The sequence below is a fragment of the Anabas testudineus genome, chromosome 17 (genome assembly GCF_900324465.2).
Source record: "Anabas testudineus chromosome 17, fAnaTes1.2, whole genome shotgun sequence".
NCBI lineage: Eukaryota > Metazoa > Chordata > Actinopteri > Anabantiformes > Anabantidae > Anabas > Anabas testudineus.
This window is the reverse complement of record NC_046626.1, coordinates 13,316,399-13,332,566: the sequence shown is the minus strand read 5'-3', so window position 1 is coordinate 13,332,566 and position 16,168 is coordinate 13,316,399. Positions and strand designations below refer to the sequence as shown.

Here is a 16,168-nt window from a genome sequence, read left to right as displayed (position 1 = left end):
AGAATAATGCATAAAAAATCCAGGATAAAGTTGACATGGCTGTTTCAAGAGGGGAGGTAGAGTGATATAGATCAAATTCTTAATAACTGTACAGTCACCATATGGTTAGTTTTACATCACAATAACAAGTCATTCACTACAATTTCCAGATCAGCACCAATAAATAATGGGGAAATTGTGCATTTGTACACACCATGTTTTGATCCTAAACCAAAACGAATCCGTTAGCCTTGCCGTTCCAATACGTTTGGAAGGGACAGTATACCTGAAAATATACAATATATATCTGGGCTGGTTATTGCTTTAAGCCCACAATGCAACCAAATATTAGATATGACAGATGATTAGTACTGTGGTGTAGTAAAAGTGACAGCTGACAAATAAGCCCACCCTCATTTTAAAGCCTCAGTTAGAATTGTGTCTTTTTATTATATTTGCACAAAGTTAGGTGAAACATGATGCTGGTGCTTCATTTAAAGGGATGTGAAGTAGGTATGGTTGCAGTACATATTATCTGAGGCCAGACACAACTCAGTGGATCAGATTATTTCTCATCCGGACACTTTTGGGATATCTAACTATCAATTTCACAGCTTTGTTTACTCTCCTTGGAATAAAATAACAAAAAGATGCAGACTATCAAGACTTTATAAGCACTAAAAGTGTTATTGTTAAAATGTTCAGTTTTTGCTTTCATTTAAATATTAACAGGTCTGCAGAAAATATAACAAACGCAAAAAGGATGTAGCTTAAAGATGCATGTGATCCAGTAGGCGAACACAGCCATACATGCCTTAAATATACTTAATATCAGTGCAGTATTAAACTAACAGTTTACCTGATAACCCATCTGGGTTCTTCCACACGCAAACACACATACGACAACCCTTGATAAAGTACAGTTATTCACACACACTAAGCACAGAATTCATACTATCACGACAAACATGGAGACAACCGAGAGGTAACATGAGCTAACCTGAAAATACAGGAGGTTGCATCCTGCACAGGGGAAAAGGCTTGAATATCGAACTGTCAAGAATGTGTTTTTATGCTAAACCTTCTCCCAACTGGTTTAAAACATTCTTAAGTACTGGAAATGTATTGCTACGCAGTGTTACTCATTTGAGTATCTGAAATATATATAGTACATAATTTATAAATTAATATTAAGCTCAGTTTGAGGATATAGCTATATTTGTGATTCTGTCATACAGATGATATGTGAAATATTTACAAATGACAAATGTGTCAGTGAGGTTTCAAGAATGAGAATTCAGTCTGTTGCAATGAGGATACGTGATAGATATTAAAATAGTGACAATGAAGAGTTTAGGCTGAGTTTTGTGACAGCATTCACAGGAGGAAACAGCAGCACAGAGCAGCAGTGTCAACCGCTCAGTTGGTGAACAGCGAGTAAAATAAAAACCATCACTCATCTCACAGAAACGACTGCTGATGCTAAATTCTAAGTGAGATGTTGCATTGATTTGCTTTGGATCCATCAGCAAAATGAACAATTACTGATCAGCAAGACCAGTTCCCTTTTAAAAAAAAAAGAAAAAAGAAAAATGGAGAATATATATCTATATATAGGAGTAAAACGTTACAAGATTCGTCAGTTTTGTTTCCCACCTCCCGAACGTATTCACTGGCTGGTCATTTCCTGCTTGTGTTTACAGGTCAGAGGTCTGGGAAGCGACTGGGATCTTCTTTGTAGTCAGCAGGGATGGAGAAAATCGACTCCTCAAAATCGTCGTAGCGGAATTCTTGAAAGGTGACAGTTGCTGTGATCGTGGGGAAGACGGGGATGTCTGTGAGGGAGGAAACAAAAGGAAGAAAACATGTTTCGTGAACGTTCCCCTCAAGCTCTACTCACTCACAGGAACACACAGGTAGGTTGACGCACACATACCGAGTTTGACTGGAAACCCAGGCGGAAGTTTCATCTGAACAAATTCTCTGAGTTTGTTGAAGTGCTTGAACGGGGCGATGACCTCCAACACGTTTAGTAACCTGAAGGCAGAGCAACATGAAAATGAAAACCCTCTGTGCCCATAATACCTTCAGGAAAAAGTGAGTCAAACTGCAATTAGAGATCTATTGAAGCGTTCACCTTACTGTGACCCTAAACATTTGAGAGAATAGCTGAAACCAGTCATATAAAAATACTTGTGGTTCTGAAGGTATCTCTTCAGAACCACAGAACCTGTCTCGTTTAACAAAGACTCTTGTAATCATCTAGATGGAAAGTTAATTTGTAGTAAAATCTTTATTATTCAGTAGACAATATTTGTTCCCCAGGTAGTTTCAACAGACTTCTAAACTCACTGTGCTTCAGTTTCCAAATCAAAGATGGCAGCCTGCTGGCCACCTACTACATTACAAACTACAAAAAATAAACTAAACTAATAATAATGTATATTTCAGAATGTGCACATTCCATGAAGATTAACCAAGATCATTTCAAGCTGATCAAGGCTCAACTGTATATCATGTAACAATATAGGAAGAAGGAAGAATACACAACTTTTACTTCTGTAATGACCCCAGATGGAAACTCTATAAAGAAAATACGTTGGAATTTCCTGTGCTAAAATTTGACCTTTATCTTAGTTTACGGTTATAAACAAATTCTGTTTTTAAACTGTTTATGTAGTAATCGCCGTATTGTACATATTGAAGATTGGAGGTGTGGTTTAGTGAAACCTTGACTTGGCAACATTTATTTTGCTGTCTGCAGATGTGAACTGTGAGTTGCACAAGGAATCCGAGTATTTGCATGAAGCTGGAAATCGTTTCAAAGCACTCTCAGCACTGTGTTTCACCAACACTATGAATGTTCACTGAAGACACAGAAAATTGTTATAGATAAAAATAAAAAAATGATCTATTATCTGATACTACATTAGACTTTTAAAACTCATCTCACCAGCAGCTCCCCAACACAATCAGTGAAGCTCTTGTTTCTACCTGGCCCAATTAAGTGAACTGAATTATTTAATCCCCTTTTTTCCCCCCCATACTCCCAAGTGTATCCATCCAGGATCAATCTGTGCAGAAAGCTTTGTAAATAGATCTAAGAAGGAAGGGATGTACTTACGACTCAATGCCTAAAGGGAAATCCTGGCTCATGGCTACAGTAGCTTTGAAGTTCTTCTTACTTTCCTTACACACAAGCTCTCTCCCAAGATGAGGTGGCCTTAGGGTGGGAAGAGACGCAGATAAACACAAAAACACACAGTTTCCAGATTTTGCATTTGAACTCACTGAACTGATTTTCCTGTAGTTGCCCTTAATTAATTGCTAATTACAATAAGGAATGATGAAATCATAGAAAACACCAGATGCTTACTTTCCATGCTCAGCAGTGATGTACTCTTCCCAAGAAATCGTATTAGGGGCAGGTGCTGTGAGAGACTGCCTCCTCACAGGCTGCAGATGGGAAAATGTCATTCAGTGAGATAATCACAGTCATCAGAGCATTTTTATTGTTTACTATTGGTCAGTCAAGCCACAGCAATGGCTTTTTTTTCTTTTAAATCTCACCTCAAAGTTCTGCTCACTGATGCTGCCTCCTTTACTCAAGCTCTCCATGATGGCTTTGTTCCTCAGGATGTCCTCCTCACTGAGGTGCTCTCGCCGTTTCCTTGACTCTAGCACCAGACCGTTCACTGCATAGAAGTCAGCCAGGAAGTTTCCAATCCTCTCCTATACAAAAAAACCCAGATTTTTTCAGTATTTCATCACCCAGTGATATTAAGTCATATTGCACAATTCTTTTAAGTCTTCTGTCATCCCAGTCATGTCTATGAATGCATTTATTAGCAGAGTACTGAAACAAACATGTGGGTGTGCAGGGTTCTGCAAACTTTCAGCAACTAGTACCACATTGGACAAAATGGTCTTAGTTAGTTTCCATGTTCTCATTATCACATAATCCTTACTGTTTTGTCCTCTCTGAAGAGCCAGCCAATCTGACTACGTGAAAAAGTGATGGACTTTGTAGACAGAGTTGCGGAGTAGACGTCACTGCTCATCAGAATATCCACCTCTTCTTCAGTCTCCATCTCTGACTCCTTAGAGCAAAGCAGTGAAAGTGAGCCGTTTATATTCATATCAAACAGATGATGACACAGTGTGCAACAGAGCTTTAGCAGTACCAATCACTCACCTCGTGGTGTATTCTTTGGTACACTTTTGCTTCATTATCTAGAACCACAAAGGACTGGGAGGGTGTAGCGTCGCCATTGAAAATGAAGCTAAGATCTCCGCGTTGACATTTCATATCAGTGAAGTCTATGAGAGTCGTGTCAAGTCTAAATCAAGAATGAGGAGAGAGTCTGTGAAGATTGTTTTGTCCTAGTTTTTAGATCTAAAAGAAGTCCTTGACCTGGATATCTACCAGTTGCTGCCTCAAACACTCAGCAAATTAAGATTCTCTGACAAATACAGCTACAACTATATTCTAGTATTTGATGTCTTACCTGATGTTGATGCCCTGCTTGTAGATTTTACAAGCATCAGAAGGCAACATCCGGGACAACAAAGGCACTGCAGAACACAGACGAGTGATTAATTGAGTGAGCACACAAAGTTTTTTAAAATTAAAACAGATGGGATTGACTATAATGCTGTAATAAAGTTTGAGAATACAACATTTGAACAACCTGTTTTGTTTGATGTGAAATGTTAAAACTCACCCCAGCTCTGAAAGTCCCAATGCAGCTCCAGATAAAAGTCGCCAAGCTACAAAAGAAATGCAAATGTTTCAAGCTGAAATAATCATACGTACTCATACATCATGACTTTACTGATAAGAGGAAAAGTACAGTACTGTGAAGATTTTACATTATGCATTTCAGCAATTAATAAGCATCCCCAGCGATGGACAATACCCATTTATGCAAATCCAAACCTGCAGAGACTTAAACTAAAACTGAGTAGATGTCTGGTGATGCACAATGACAGCAATTGCAAACATGAGTTGGGTGAGGCGACATCATATAGCCAACTCTGATCCTCACCTCCCTGAGAGCCTTCAGTAATTTTGGCCTTTTATCCTCCACACTCTCTCTGGATTGCTGCTTTAACTTCCGCAGTATCGCTGTAACTAAGAAAAGAGGGTGAAGAAATAATTCAGTTCCACACATTCACACCTGTAAGATTCTGTACACAGCGTGCACATACAACATACACATGACGCTGCATAATTTGCAGCAGATGCACAGACTGCAGTTTTTACTCATTTACAAAGTGTGTTTTCATAATGTCATGTTAAAATTTCACATTAAATGCATCATTAACAGCAACTGAACTTGCTGATAAAGTCCACTGTCTTGGGAAGTACTAGCTATCACTTAATGTTGCAAGATGGACCACAATAAATGAACATCTCAGATGCATCAAGATTATCTTGAACATGGTAAAAATTCAGGACCAACACTGGATGTTGTACAGAAGTACTGACGAGGCACTTGCTGCATTTGGCTCCTCCTACACACACAACCAGAGAGCTGCTGATGCAGTGTACAAGTGTGTGAAAGTGACATGGGATGAAACGACTGTCAGACATTTCATATTGAGCAAGTTATGCCCCATCTGTCCACTAAGTCATAGCCAGCTGTGAGCTGCATTATATTTACCCAAACATCAAAACCAAAATACACAATGTCAATGAAGTTGGACTTGATTTGCATGTCCTTGCTGACGTATCCAGCCCCCTCTCTCTGTCTCTCCTTCACCCTTGTGAATAATGTGACCTTCTCAAAGCAAAACTCCTGGTTCCAGTCCCAGCCTGCCACAGCAGGCACAGAGAGTTGAGATGCATACTAACAAGGCTGAGGGTCATTTTTGAAACTACCAGGCTTTGCAGCCTCCATCACACGTTGTACAAGAAATGGATGCTGACAATTCAAATAGATTATCTATACAGTCAAACAGTAATAATGGAAATTAGTGAGCATAATAATATCAACACATATAGAAAAAACAGAGAGATAAATTCAAGCCAACGGCACTAGATAGTGGCTTTCCCATTTTACTGGATGTCAGATCTAAAAGCATCACCATCATCATTAAGCAGGGTGATGGCCAGACTGTTAGCTCAAGGCCTCCTAACACTAAGCCATCGTTCAGGCTATGTTCCAGCCCATCTGGACGACAAGTGCTAAGAGAAAATCCCCACCTTTAGCTTTTTAACTGGACAGGCCAGACAGCACTCTCTGCCTTTTATATTTAGTTTTTTTTTTTTTTTTTTTTTCTAAGCCTAATATACAGACAGTCCTGCACCTGTATCCAACTTGGTTGGATGCAACACTTTTCTCTCAAAATGACCTAACTTACCAATGATAACTAAAAAGCTATTGAAAATACTAGTGATTAAACTTACTCATTTGCCTGTCCCCGTAGCTGATAGCTTCTGCTAGAGGACTCCATCCCTGTGCATTCTTGATCTTTACAGGTGCATTATGGGCCAATAGGAGGAGGGCACATTCTGAAAGAAAAACAACAAATTCAAATATAAATATGTGTAAATGCTATTAAGTCTGGTTTACTCCATGGGCCCTCAGCACTTTTAAATGTAATGCTTTGGCCAGTGATTAATATAAATAAATAAAAAATAAATGTTTTAAGTGCATAAATACTTGCATCGTATCAGTCTATTTAAAAAATGTCTGTTTGAACAGCCAAAAGCGACTACCTTATTTGCACTGCAAAGCAAATATGTGCTCAGAAATTTGCTGCACCGTGTTTACTCAGTAATATTTGTGGATTTCTCCAACAACTATTATATCAGTTGTTATCCCACTGCATAGGTCAGAAAAAAACATGCTTAGTGCAGCAGGAGCATGAAATATATTCCAAAAAAAGGACGGAGAACTGACCAGGCTTTAAAACGCTGGTTCAATCCAACCACATCATGACAGATGCAAGGCCAGGAGGGCACGGCAGATTTAGTGCCATTTTCTGGGCTAAAACTAACAGATTAGTTTCTGGGAAAAATAAGCCTTTTGCTCAATCCTGCGTATGACAACAAGATGTTGAGGTTATGGTCAGCTTTACCTTTATGGCCTAACATCACAGCCAGGTGAAGCGGCGTATTCCCTGAAAAGAGACACAGAAAACATCAATAAATGGATAATTGGACTAGTTTAAATAGTAATATACTAGTTTATACACGATTGTTTAGTAAAATATGACTCCAAAAACAATAAAGTAGTAACAGAAATGTTACCGTGCACATCTTTCTGAGAGATGCTATGGGTCCTGATGAGAGAAGAAAGCCGACGCACATCTCCCTTGAACACACATTCGTGAACAGGAAACTCGGAGTCGTCATTTGTCAGGATTATTGGGTTCTTGTTGTTATCATTAACGATGGTGCCGAGCGATGATGAATTGCCGTTGATGTTGTTCGCATTGAGCTGCTGCTGCTGCTGCAGTACCGAGGCTCTGACCGATTTCTGAAAAGCCTTGTTTGATTTAAGATTACTGGTGCCGTTAGGGATAGTCCCGTTGGAGGTCTCATCATAATTGTCCATTATCTCGTTATTTTTGTTTGTTTTGTTGTGGTCTTTTCGCATGGTGCGTATCTTCTCACCTGTCATGATCGCTACCGTTACTAGGCTACCTAATTAGTTACTAGGCTAACGTACAAGCGGGTAAAGATGTGGCATAAACCTGGGAGCTATTGTGCATCAGCAATATCCGCAGATATGTTTAAAAAAGGAGCGTCGTAACAATTTAAACCAACAGCGAAACTGGCTGCTCTGCTAGTTAAATAACATTACACCTGCCTCTCAGCTCCAAAGCCAACATTAGCTCCTAGCAGACGTTAGCTAACATTAGCTAGCACTCAATAAAAATACGGTGGGTGCGGCGATGAAAACAGAAAAGAATGCATAACATAAAACACACGCACGAATTAAACATAAAGCTACGAATGAGTTCGAATGAAAAATGACTACATTGTTATCTGTTCAGCCTCTTCTTGCACGTTTTTAAATCGTATCGACTCAGTCTGCTTTGCGGCAAATTTCAGACAGCCTGAATGAGACAACAAACCAGCTGAGCTAGCATCTCTGCTAGCCAACTAGCTAGGAGATCTCGCGATATTTGTTGACGACGGCTCCCAGTTTGGACGCGAATTTGTGCTCATGATGTCATCTTCATGAGACGGACTTCCAGTCGCGTCGCAGACAAGTCGTTAGCTTTTCTTATTAAACAAGCTGCGTCGTTTTTGAATTATGGCATCCTCCAAGAAGGGAAAGAAAGTTGTAAATCAAGAAGAACTCCGGCGCTTGATGCGGGAAAAACAAAGGCAGGCAACGGACAAGAAACGCGTGGAGTCTCCTTTTGCTAAATATAACAGTCTCGGGCACCTGAATTGTATCCTGTGCAATGTGCAGGTGAAGTCCGAACTACTCTGGCCAGCTCATGTTCTTGGAAAGCAGCACAAAGAGAAAGTTGCTGAGCTGAAGGAAGCGAGGACTCAACCAGAGGCACCACAGAGTCAACCAGTCAAGAGGAAAGCACCGGACGATGAGGACGTCAATGGTAAAAAGCCGAAACCAGCTCCAGTTGCAGGGCAGTCTGGGCTGCCGAGTGGTTTCTTTGAGAAACCCAAGGGAAAGGAACCTGTTTCTACTCAAACGTCTGCGGGTTTAAGTCTGTTGGCTGGCGTCTATGACGAAGGTGATGAAGAAGAGGCAGAACAGGCAGGAACCACAAATCCCTCTCCTCCAAAGGCTGAAGCTGCAGGACTGCCTGTTGATTTCTTTGACAGCGCCATCCCATCTACACCGTCCATTTCTCACTCTGGATCAATTCTCAAGCCAGATGTACAGGAGAAAAGCGTAGAAAAGAAAGAAAACACAGCCGAGGCGCTGCCGGAGGGCTTCTTCGACGACCCAATAAGAGATGCCAAGGTGCGCAATGTTGATGCGCCCAAAGATCAAATGGACAAGGAGTGGGAAGAGTTTCAGAAGGAAATACGACAGGTGAACACAAAATCAGAGGCCATCGTAGCTGAGGAAGACGAGGAGGGCCGCCTTGAACGTCAGATTGACGAAATAGATGAACAAATTGAGTGTTACAGGAGGGTAGAGCTGCTAAGAGACAAGCGCGATGTGATGAAAACCAAATCTCTGACCCAGAAAGAGGAACAAATGGAGATTGATGGCAACATTGATGAAGAGGAGGAGGATGAAGAAGAGCTGCTGGGGCTTTTGTCCCGGGACTGGAGGGCCAAAGGGGCACTAGCATAAGTCCGGTGTGACAGATTTCACTGTTGCTTAGAATGATTCTGAGGGAGTATGTCAGAAATCTGTAAATATGTTTGTTAAAAGTTCTCCATCACATGTTTATATATATTAAGAGTGGATTCAAAGTGATGCAGTGATGTACAGCATTGAAGTAAAACATTGTTAATTGCCACTGGGAGAAGATCTTTCTTAATACAAACAGCAGACAACAAACCAAACCTTTAAATGTGTTTATTCATTGGTGCTCACACAAAAATCACATTCATAAAAATCTCTCATGTATAGTAGCAGCATGGACCCAAAATCTACATCATGATGGCCAAAGCTGTTACATTTGGAGCTCAACTAACCATTGTCCTGCAAAAACAAGTAACCAACTATGTTACATTCATAAATAATTTGTTCATGTTACATTATCAGCAACATGCAAAGCACAACAGAACTATTGTAAAAATGTACAATGCTGATATAAGACTGTAAAGCAAATTTAACCAACACAACCCCTTTCACAAGTTAATTGGATGAGAATACTTTTTACTATTTTATTTTTATTTAACAGAGAATGTTTCAGTATGACAGATTTGTTATGTAAATACACCATAATTAGGCCCATAAAAATTGAATAAAATGAATCAAGTAAGAGTGATGGTCAGTGCTTTTTATACTACCTGTTACACATAGTGAGCTAGGTGTGCCTTTTTTTAATTCAGCAATATCCACATCGTTTTCTTATTGCTACATATGCTTCATGAGTTACCACTTCAAAATTATTTCAGTGATTCTAAGTGTTCATAGCCCTTCAAATCTTTTAGAACCAAAAAACTGCAAGATCAAACAAAAAATAATACAGAACAATGTACAGATGTACTAAACAGAATCCTAATTGCAACTAACTGAAAATCAATCAGAAAAACAGGAAATTAAATCAGAAACTCTAGATTTAGTATAGAAAAGAGCATACAAAAGGCTTTACTCTTATGCTCAACTGTGTGTTTCAGGAAAGTTAGGAAACTGTCTAAAAACTAAAGTCTAACAAAACGTCTGCTTCTAGTAGTCATTTGTAAACATTCATAAAAGTCTCTCAAATTCTATAAATAAGTATAAGCTGAGTTTTACCAGGTGTTTTTGTTGATGGGTGGGGACATCTGCAGCAAACTGAATTTTACAGCTTCTACAGAAACTAGACACACACAAATGTTACATCAAGAAAAGACAGGTTGGTTAAAACAAGAAATACACAAGTGCAGGAAACCGCAAGTCTGAAAACAGCGTGTAGAATGGGATTTACTTAATCTCTATGATTTATTAATATAAACCAAGGAAGTAGCTAAAACAAGAGCTGAATATTCTGCTTACACGCACTCATGGATTAACTGTTCAAATTTAAGCTGATGATTTATAACTGAGACTGTGCTGAAATGCACTGAGAAGAAGGGGGGCGAGTAGGGGGCATGCCAGCGCCACTGTTCACAATCTGTATGATAAATATTCAGTTCATAAAAGTGCAGCAATTACAGAAAAGGGTTGGGAATCCCGAACCCCCAGACCCCGCTGGGTTTCAATACTGTTCACTGCTGTCAATAATAATGTGCTTACAGACCAACAGCAGCCCTCAGCTCCGTCAGGGAGTACCTCTGGTCCCTGTCGCTGTCAAAGCACTCCAAAGTATGAGCACGGGGAGTTGATGGTCCAAATACATTTCTCAGATCTTGATAAGTCAAGCCAAGTGAATTACGTCCAATACCTGCCTGCTGGAAGATGCCTTCCAAGTCTGTGAACAAAAATGTCATTTTTACTCAGACTGAAACAAGCACAGAATTTTCTTTGAAGGCACTGCACATTGTATTCAAAATTCAATTTGTAGCTTTTTAAGGAAAAGTTGAACATCTTTGGAAATTAAATTCAGAAGTTTCCTGTGGTCTTGTCATCACTGAGTCTTTTTAAATAATAATATATTTACTATTCATATATCAATCTTATTAATCTTCTCCTCTAACAAGAAAATAAGCAAATCATTTCTTAAATTGTCAAAGTGTTCCTTAGAAGAATGCTAAAAAATATTTTGTAGTACAGTAGTAAGCACCTTTCAGAGAAATGACACCAGGCAGGGAGACCCTCTTTGGGCATCTTGTCTCAGCATTTCTCTTGGAGCGATTTGGAGTTAAGAAGCGTGGATGTCTGCTTGTCTGTGGCTCTGCTAGTGGTGTGGATTGCGCTGTAAAAATATAGGAAAAGTAAACATTTTAAATGCGATACTAGGCAACATAAACCACAGCAACACATTTTCTCTACCACTAACCGTGCACATCTCCACTTGTCATGTTGGCTGTTGTAACAGCTTTCAGCAACTCAGTTGTTGGACTTGGACTGCTGACCACCAGTTGAGCTGCTCCAACATCCTTATCCTTTAACTGTAAAGCAAACAAGAGGTAAATTGCCAAGAATATATTTTTTATCTTGTGCTGAAAAACACAACTCTTAATACAGAGTGTGAATTTTCAAATTACTCACACTTCTTTCTGACCCCTTCTCCAACGAGGCCACCCTCTGACGAAGATCTGTGACTGTAGAGAGGAGGTTGTGAATCTGCTCATCAGTCCACGTATGGTGCTGCTCCTCTGTCTCGTTAGCCTCACTTACTGCTTTTCTCAGATCAGTTATGTCCTGTTATAATAAGAAATGTGATATTTACCAAACTGCAGTTTACACGTAGTTGAGAAGCCAGTTGAGAAGTTAAAGAGGTACCCAGTATCTAAGACAAGTTCAGTTAGGGGAAATCAAATCAGATCAAGTGTCCTTATGGTATACTAATTTATTCTCTAATTTATTCACTAATTTATTATTTTCACCCGTTCAATTTCATCTCAGCATCAATTCATCACTGACCATATGATTTCGGTCACTATATAAAAATCTAAAAAGTGGTTTCCGGCCTATTTTTCTTACAAAATAAAGTGGACAAAAGATTTGGCAGTTGTCTCAGATATTTGACCTAGTTTTACTCAGCAAACTAAGCATCTATGCTCCCAAAATAGATTGGCACTTGTTTCATGTATTATGAATGAAAACCCAATGCATGGATCCAACAAAATGACAGGACCTTCCTAACTCAATGGATCTTTCAATGCAAGCCTGACAAGAACAGAAAAGATGTTCATGCTTGGGTAAACAAATAAATTAATCTGGCAGTGACAAAGTTTAACACAGTATCTGGTTTAGATTTTTGCCACAGTTAAGTTGCTCAACATTTCATCAACAGAATAATTTTGATCATATATATGTAGATTTGCTCCTAAGTGAGACAAATGTGAAAAAAAGCAGCTAGATAGTGTAGTTGTAACATCGCCATGTTCCAATACCGGCTGTGGCCGACCTCTAGTAGGGATCCTTAGGCAGGACCTCCTTACAGTTACCCTGCCTGCTCAAAACAGGTCACTACTGAGGAGTACCTTACAGTTATTCAGCTAAGTCACTAAAACACAATGCCGTGTAAGTATGTTTTTGTACCCTCCTCCCCAAACATTCATACATGAATGATAAATGAGAAAACAAGCAAACTTTAGAATTATATGCTGTGAGGGCAGAGGGCTAAATAAAAAAACGACAAGCTGTCAACCAACATAAGTGAAACCCAACATTTGACTCATAAAAAAAATCCATCCTGCTCGTGCGTATGCTCGTGAGAAATAGTAGAGCTTGTAGCCCAATGCTGTTTACGAAGGAAAGCAGCTTCAGATTCTTCTGTGATCTTTGTGAGCTGCCCAAAACACTGTATTGACAGGTCTGCAGTTTAACGTACAGTTTGACAAATCATTCAGAAAGAAAAGTCTATTCACATTGACTACCCTGTCTCTCACTGCAGACACCCTTTATCAGTGCTTTCACTGAAAACAGGAAACAGCCGCTACTCTTGTTTCATTCGGATATATAAATGGATGACTGCCGCAAACAAATTTACTATACACCAGTGACTCTGCAATATACAACGAACAGAATGCACAATTGCAGAGTAGATACATTCAAAAGAAAATACAAATAAAGGGTGGAAGGAACACATTTGTTGCAATGAAAGATATATTGAATATGTTACCACACTAACTGTTAGGGTATGGTAATGGTAAATGTAATTAACTGTTAGAAATGTCTCTAGCTAAAATTTTACCATTGTCTTCTTCAAGTCGTCATCTTTCTTCTGATTTTCAAGAGCAGCCTGCATGGTCTCCACATCATGCTGGACACTTGTTAGTGTGCTGCCAATCGTAGCAACACTCTGGAAAAGAGAATTATGCCCAAAGTCATTTATGAAAATCAGTACAAAAAGTTAAAGGTTAAATTCACTCCAAAAAGAATTCTTCCATCGTTCTGTTTTGATTTGCCTTTACCTCCTGAAGCTCTCCAACTGTTGTGGGTAGGTTGATTAAGTCAGCGGCTGACTTCAAGTTGGCCTTCAAATGGTTTACTGCAGTGTCCAGCAGACTGATCTGCAGGGGTAAAATGGTACAAGCCATTCAATTACACCTCCAAGACAGAACAACTATTAAACCAACAAATATTTTTGTTATACAAACCCCAAATTAAGACTAACTGTGTATAGGCAAACTTTCTCCTTTCCTTCTAAGAGAGCAGCTGTAACAAGGCTGTAAGTATATCTAATTAAAATTTTATGAATCTTGTTTAAGAATAACTCACTATAATCACTATAAACCCCAAACCTATACCTTATTATTATTAAAGTATTCTGGTTTTGCTGTAACTGAAATACTAAATTGATATGGCAAACTCATATTTTTCAAGTTTCTAGGCTGAATGTTAAAGTGGCTTCAATGATGACAACTGACCTTTCTGTTCATTTCTGTTAGGTTTGACCAAAGTTTGCTCAACCCCTTGTCCCCATTCTCAATGCCATCAAGCTTTCTCTCCTTGTTTTTCAAGTCCTCACTTAATTTTGGTATTTCACTTGATGACACCTTCTGGCTGGATTCCACTGTTGAAAAGACAATGACAATATGTTAACAATAAAATAATATACAACTGTGACACTGTGCAATAACACGTTCAAGGGTACAAAGGTCTGGGAGTTTTTATGACTAAGTGCTGATGACAGTAAGCCCTTACTGCTGTGCAGTTTTTCTTTCAGTGAGTCTAGATCTTCTTTCAGAGCAATCTGCATCCATATGAGTCCGGTACAGGCCATGACACAGGCAGCTAGTATGATGAACAGAAACAGGGGGTAGCACACATTGCAGCACTGTGCGTAGCTTCTTCTGTAGAGAGAAGAAACATGGTAATGTTAGACCTTCAACTTGTACAGCCTCTTTTATTATTAATGAAGGAGATATTTTAGGAAAACTGCATGCTATATCATGGGAATTACAAGGATTACTGATAAATCGTGGTGTTTTAGAATATGCATTGGTATACACACATTAATCATCTGACATTTATGACTGTAAAATAGATCATGCTTAATTGAAATGATATCAATCTTCTGAAAAAAACTGTCTTCGTAGTGCAAAAGCTGTGCCATGCTGTGCTCTGAGCATAGAAGAAAACCAACTGAGGAGATCTGGCAATATTTCTTTTTTTGTTTTAAACTCTGCACACAGACTAAAATATAGGCAATGTGCCCCAGGCCAGATTGAAATGAGGTTATTTCTCACTCGGAGCATGTTGCTGAGAAACACAGTCTTTGACTCAGGATTAAGGGTTTTTCATTCGTAAGCATATTAGTATGAAAAGGAATGTGATATAATGTATTCTGGTGCTGGCATCTTAAAAATCATAGTCTAATCTTAAATACAAATCAAAAGTGACAAAAAGGGGACTGTTAAATGAAATTCTGAATTTAGTTTATGTGGAATAATGTAGGTCTTCGTGATAAAATACTATTTTCATTATGATTAGTATAATGATTGTTTTCCAAGTGAGTTAAAAGGCAGGAAATACAGTAAGAATATCTCTCAGTCTGTTTCTATGGTTCTTAATCACTGCAGTTCTGATGTGATCTTACTTGTTTTCTTTAGATATTAAATGACAGCGTACATTAATAGCAATAAAAGAGTACACACAACCACACAGGTATTTGTTATTAAACACGCACTCACTTCCCAAAGTTAGCTCCGCTGCTCAGGTTGTTGAACTCGTCGTCGTCCGAGCTCGACTCGGACTCCGAGTCCGGCGGCTCGGTTCGGAGAAGTCGGTGACCGGAGCCCTTTTTGGTCTTCTTTCTCTTACTGTCCCCGAGCCCGATCAGGGCATTCAGCTCCTTCCTCTTCTTCATCTTCTTTTGAGGGGTGAGCGAACCCCCGGAGCCCGACTTGAATCCGACTAAATCCAGTGTTTTGTCCAGCTTGGTGAAGAATGTCGGTTATTTAGCAGCTAAGCTAACCCAACGTTCAGTCGCTAGCTTGAATTTAAACCACGCAACGTCGCTAAAGGATGCAGTACTGCTAAACACATTAGGCGTTTCCAGTTTGTTACTTCGTTGTCTGTCACTTAAACGCAGTTCACCAGCTGATTGTGCTGCTCTCACCAAAGCACTTCCTAAAACAACTTTTTTTTGTTTTTTTTTTGTTGCCACTAAAAGCTGTCTGCCGGGTTTCACGTTAGCTAACTCGGCTAGCATGAGACACCTTGCTAACAGCAGCTAACAGGTTTAGCTACATTACAGTACTATTACATCGCCTCAGCGAGGTTTAAAGTTTCCCGAGACGATGTCGCTCGTTTCGGAAATTCAGAAAAAGTCTTTAAACAGATCAAACAGACCGATCTGTCGATCGTAAGATCTAAATATGCGGCATTGTATTTGTAGCGATCTGTCCTACAGCTTGTATTGTTTGGGCAAGACGTCCGAGTAACCTCACAGCTGATTGGTGCAGCGAACAGCTACAACTTCCTCTACT

General features: G+C 39.4%; 3 protein-coding genes across 3 annotated transcripts; 1 reads left to right on the top strand and 2 right to left on the bottom strand.

Annotated features, from left to right (window-relative positions):
• Positions 1-3: 3 nt before the first annotated feature.
• Positions 4-8,081, bottom strand: LOC113171608 (ankyrin repeat domain-containing protein 13C-like). The gene is made up of 13 exons (XM_026374077.2): positions 7,238-8,081; positions 7,066-7,107; positions 6,392-6,496; positions 5,028-5,113; positions 4,704-4,749; positions 4,488-4,554; positions 4,175-4,319; positions 3,948-4,079; positions 3,550-3,711; positions 3,356-3,435; positions 3,104-3,202; positions 1,916-2,016; positions 4-1,814 (listed from the first exon to the last, which is right to left on the bottom strand). The coding sequence occupies exons 1-13, from the start codon at positions 7,608-7,610 to the stop codon at positions 1,684-1,686; spliced, it is 1,569 nt and encodes a 522-aa protein (XP_026229862.1). The 5' UTR covers positions 7,611-8,081; the 3' UTR covers positions 4-1,683.
• A 92-nt stretch (positions 8,082-8,173) lies between these two features.
• znf830 (zinc finger protein 830) lies at positions 8,174-10,071 on the top strand. The gene has a single exon (XM_026374345.1). It carries the CDS (start codon positions 8,250-8,252, stop codon positions 9,267-9,269), a length of 1,020 nt encoding a protein of 339 aa, XP_026230130.1. The 5' UTR covers positions 8,174-8,249; the 3' UTR covers positions 9,270-10,071.
• On the bottom strand, positions 9,483-16,099 carry efcab14 (EF-hand calcium binding domain 14). The gene is made up of 9 exons (XM_026374344.2): positions 15,371-16,099; positions 14,382-14,530; positions 14,105-14,250; positions 13,649-13,747; positions 13,429-13,536; positions 11,778-11,930; positions 11,566-11,677; positions 11,350-11,481; positions 9,483-11,037 (listed from the first exon to the last, which is right to left on the bottom strand). Exons 1-9 carry the CDS (start codon positions 15,544-15,546, stop codon positions 10,859-10,861), a joined length of 1,254 nt encoding a protein of 417 aa, XP_026230129.1. The 5' UTR covers positions 15,547-16,099; the 3' UTR covers positions 9,483-10,858.
• Between the last annotated feature and the right edge of the window lie 69 nt (positions 16,100-16,168).

What these genes read in the sequence shown, in the direction of transcription:
- znf830 (XM_026374345.1), top strand. Translation starts at nt 8,250, where the DNA reads ATGGCATCCTCCAAGAAGGGAAAGAAAGTTGTAAATCAAGAAGAACTC.
- LOC113171608 (XM_026374077.2), bottom strand. Translation starts at nt 7,610, where the DNA reads ATGACAGGTGAGAAGATACGCACCATGCGAAAAGACCACAACAAAACA. An exon ending in CTCTCAGAAAGATGTGCACG is followed by an intron (nt 7,108 to 7,237) that starts GTAACATTTCTG and finishes GTCTCTTTTCAG; the next exon opens with GGAATACGCCGCTTCACCTG. An exon ending in TTCCCTTTAGGCATTGAGTC is followed by an intron (nt 2,017 to 3,103) that starts GTAAGTACATCC and finishes CTCTGCCTTCAG; the next exon opens with GTTACTAAACGTGTTGGAGG.
- efcab14 (XM_026374344.2), bottom strand. Translation starts at nt 15,546, where the DNA reads ATGAAGAAGAGGAAGGAGCTGAATGCCCTGATCGGGCTCGGGGACAGT. An exon ending in AGCGGAGCTAACTTTGGGAA is followed by an intron (nt 14,531 to 15,370) that starts GTGAGTGCGTGT and finishes TTCTCTCTACAG; the next exon opens with AAGAAGCTACGCACAGTGCT. An exon ending in CAGTTGGAGAGCTTCAGGAG is followed by an intron (nt 13,537 to 13,648) that starts GTAAAGGCAAAT and finishes TCTCTTTTCCAG; the next exon opens with AGTGTTGCTACGATTGGCAG.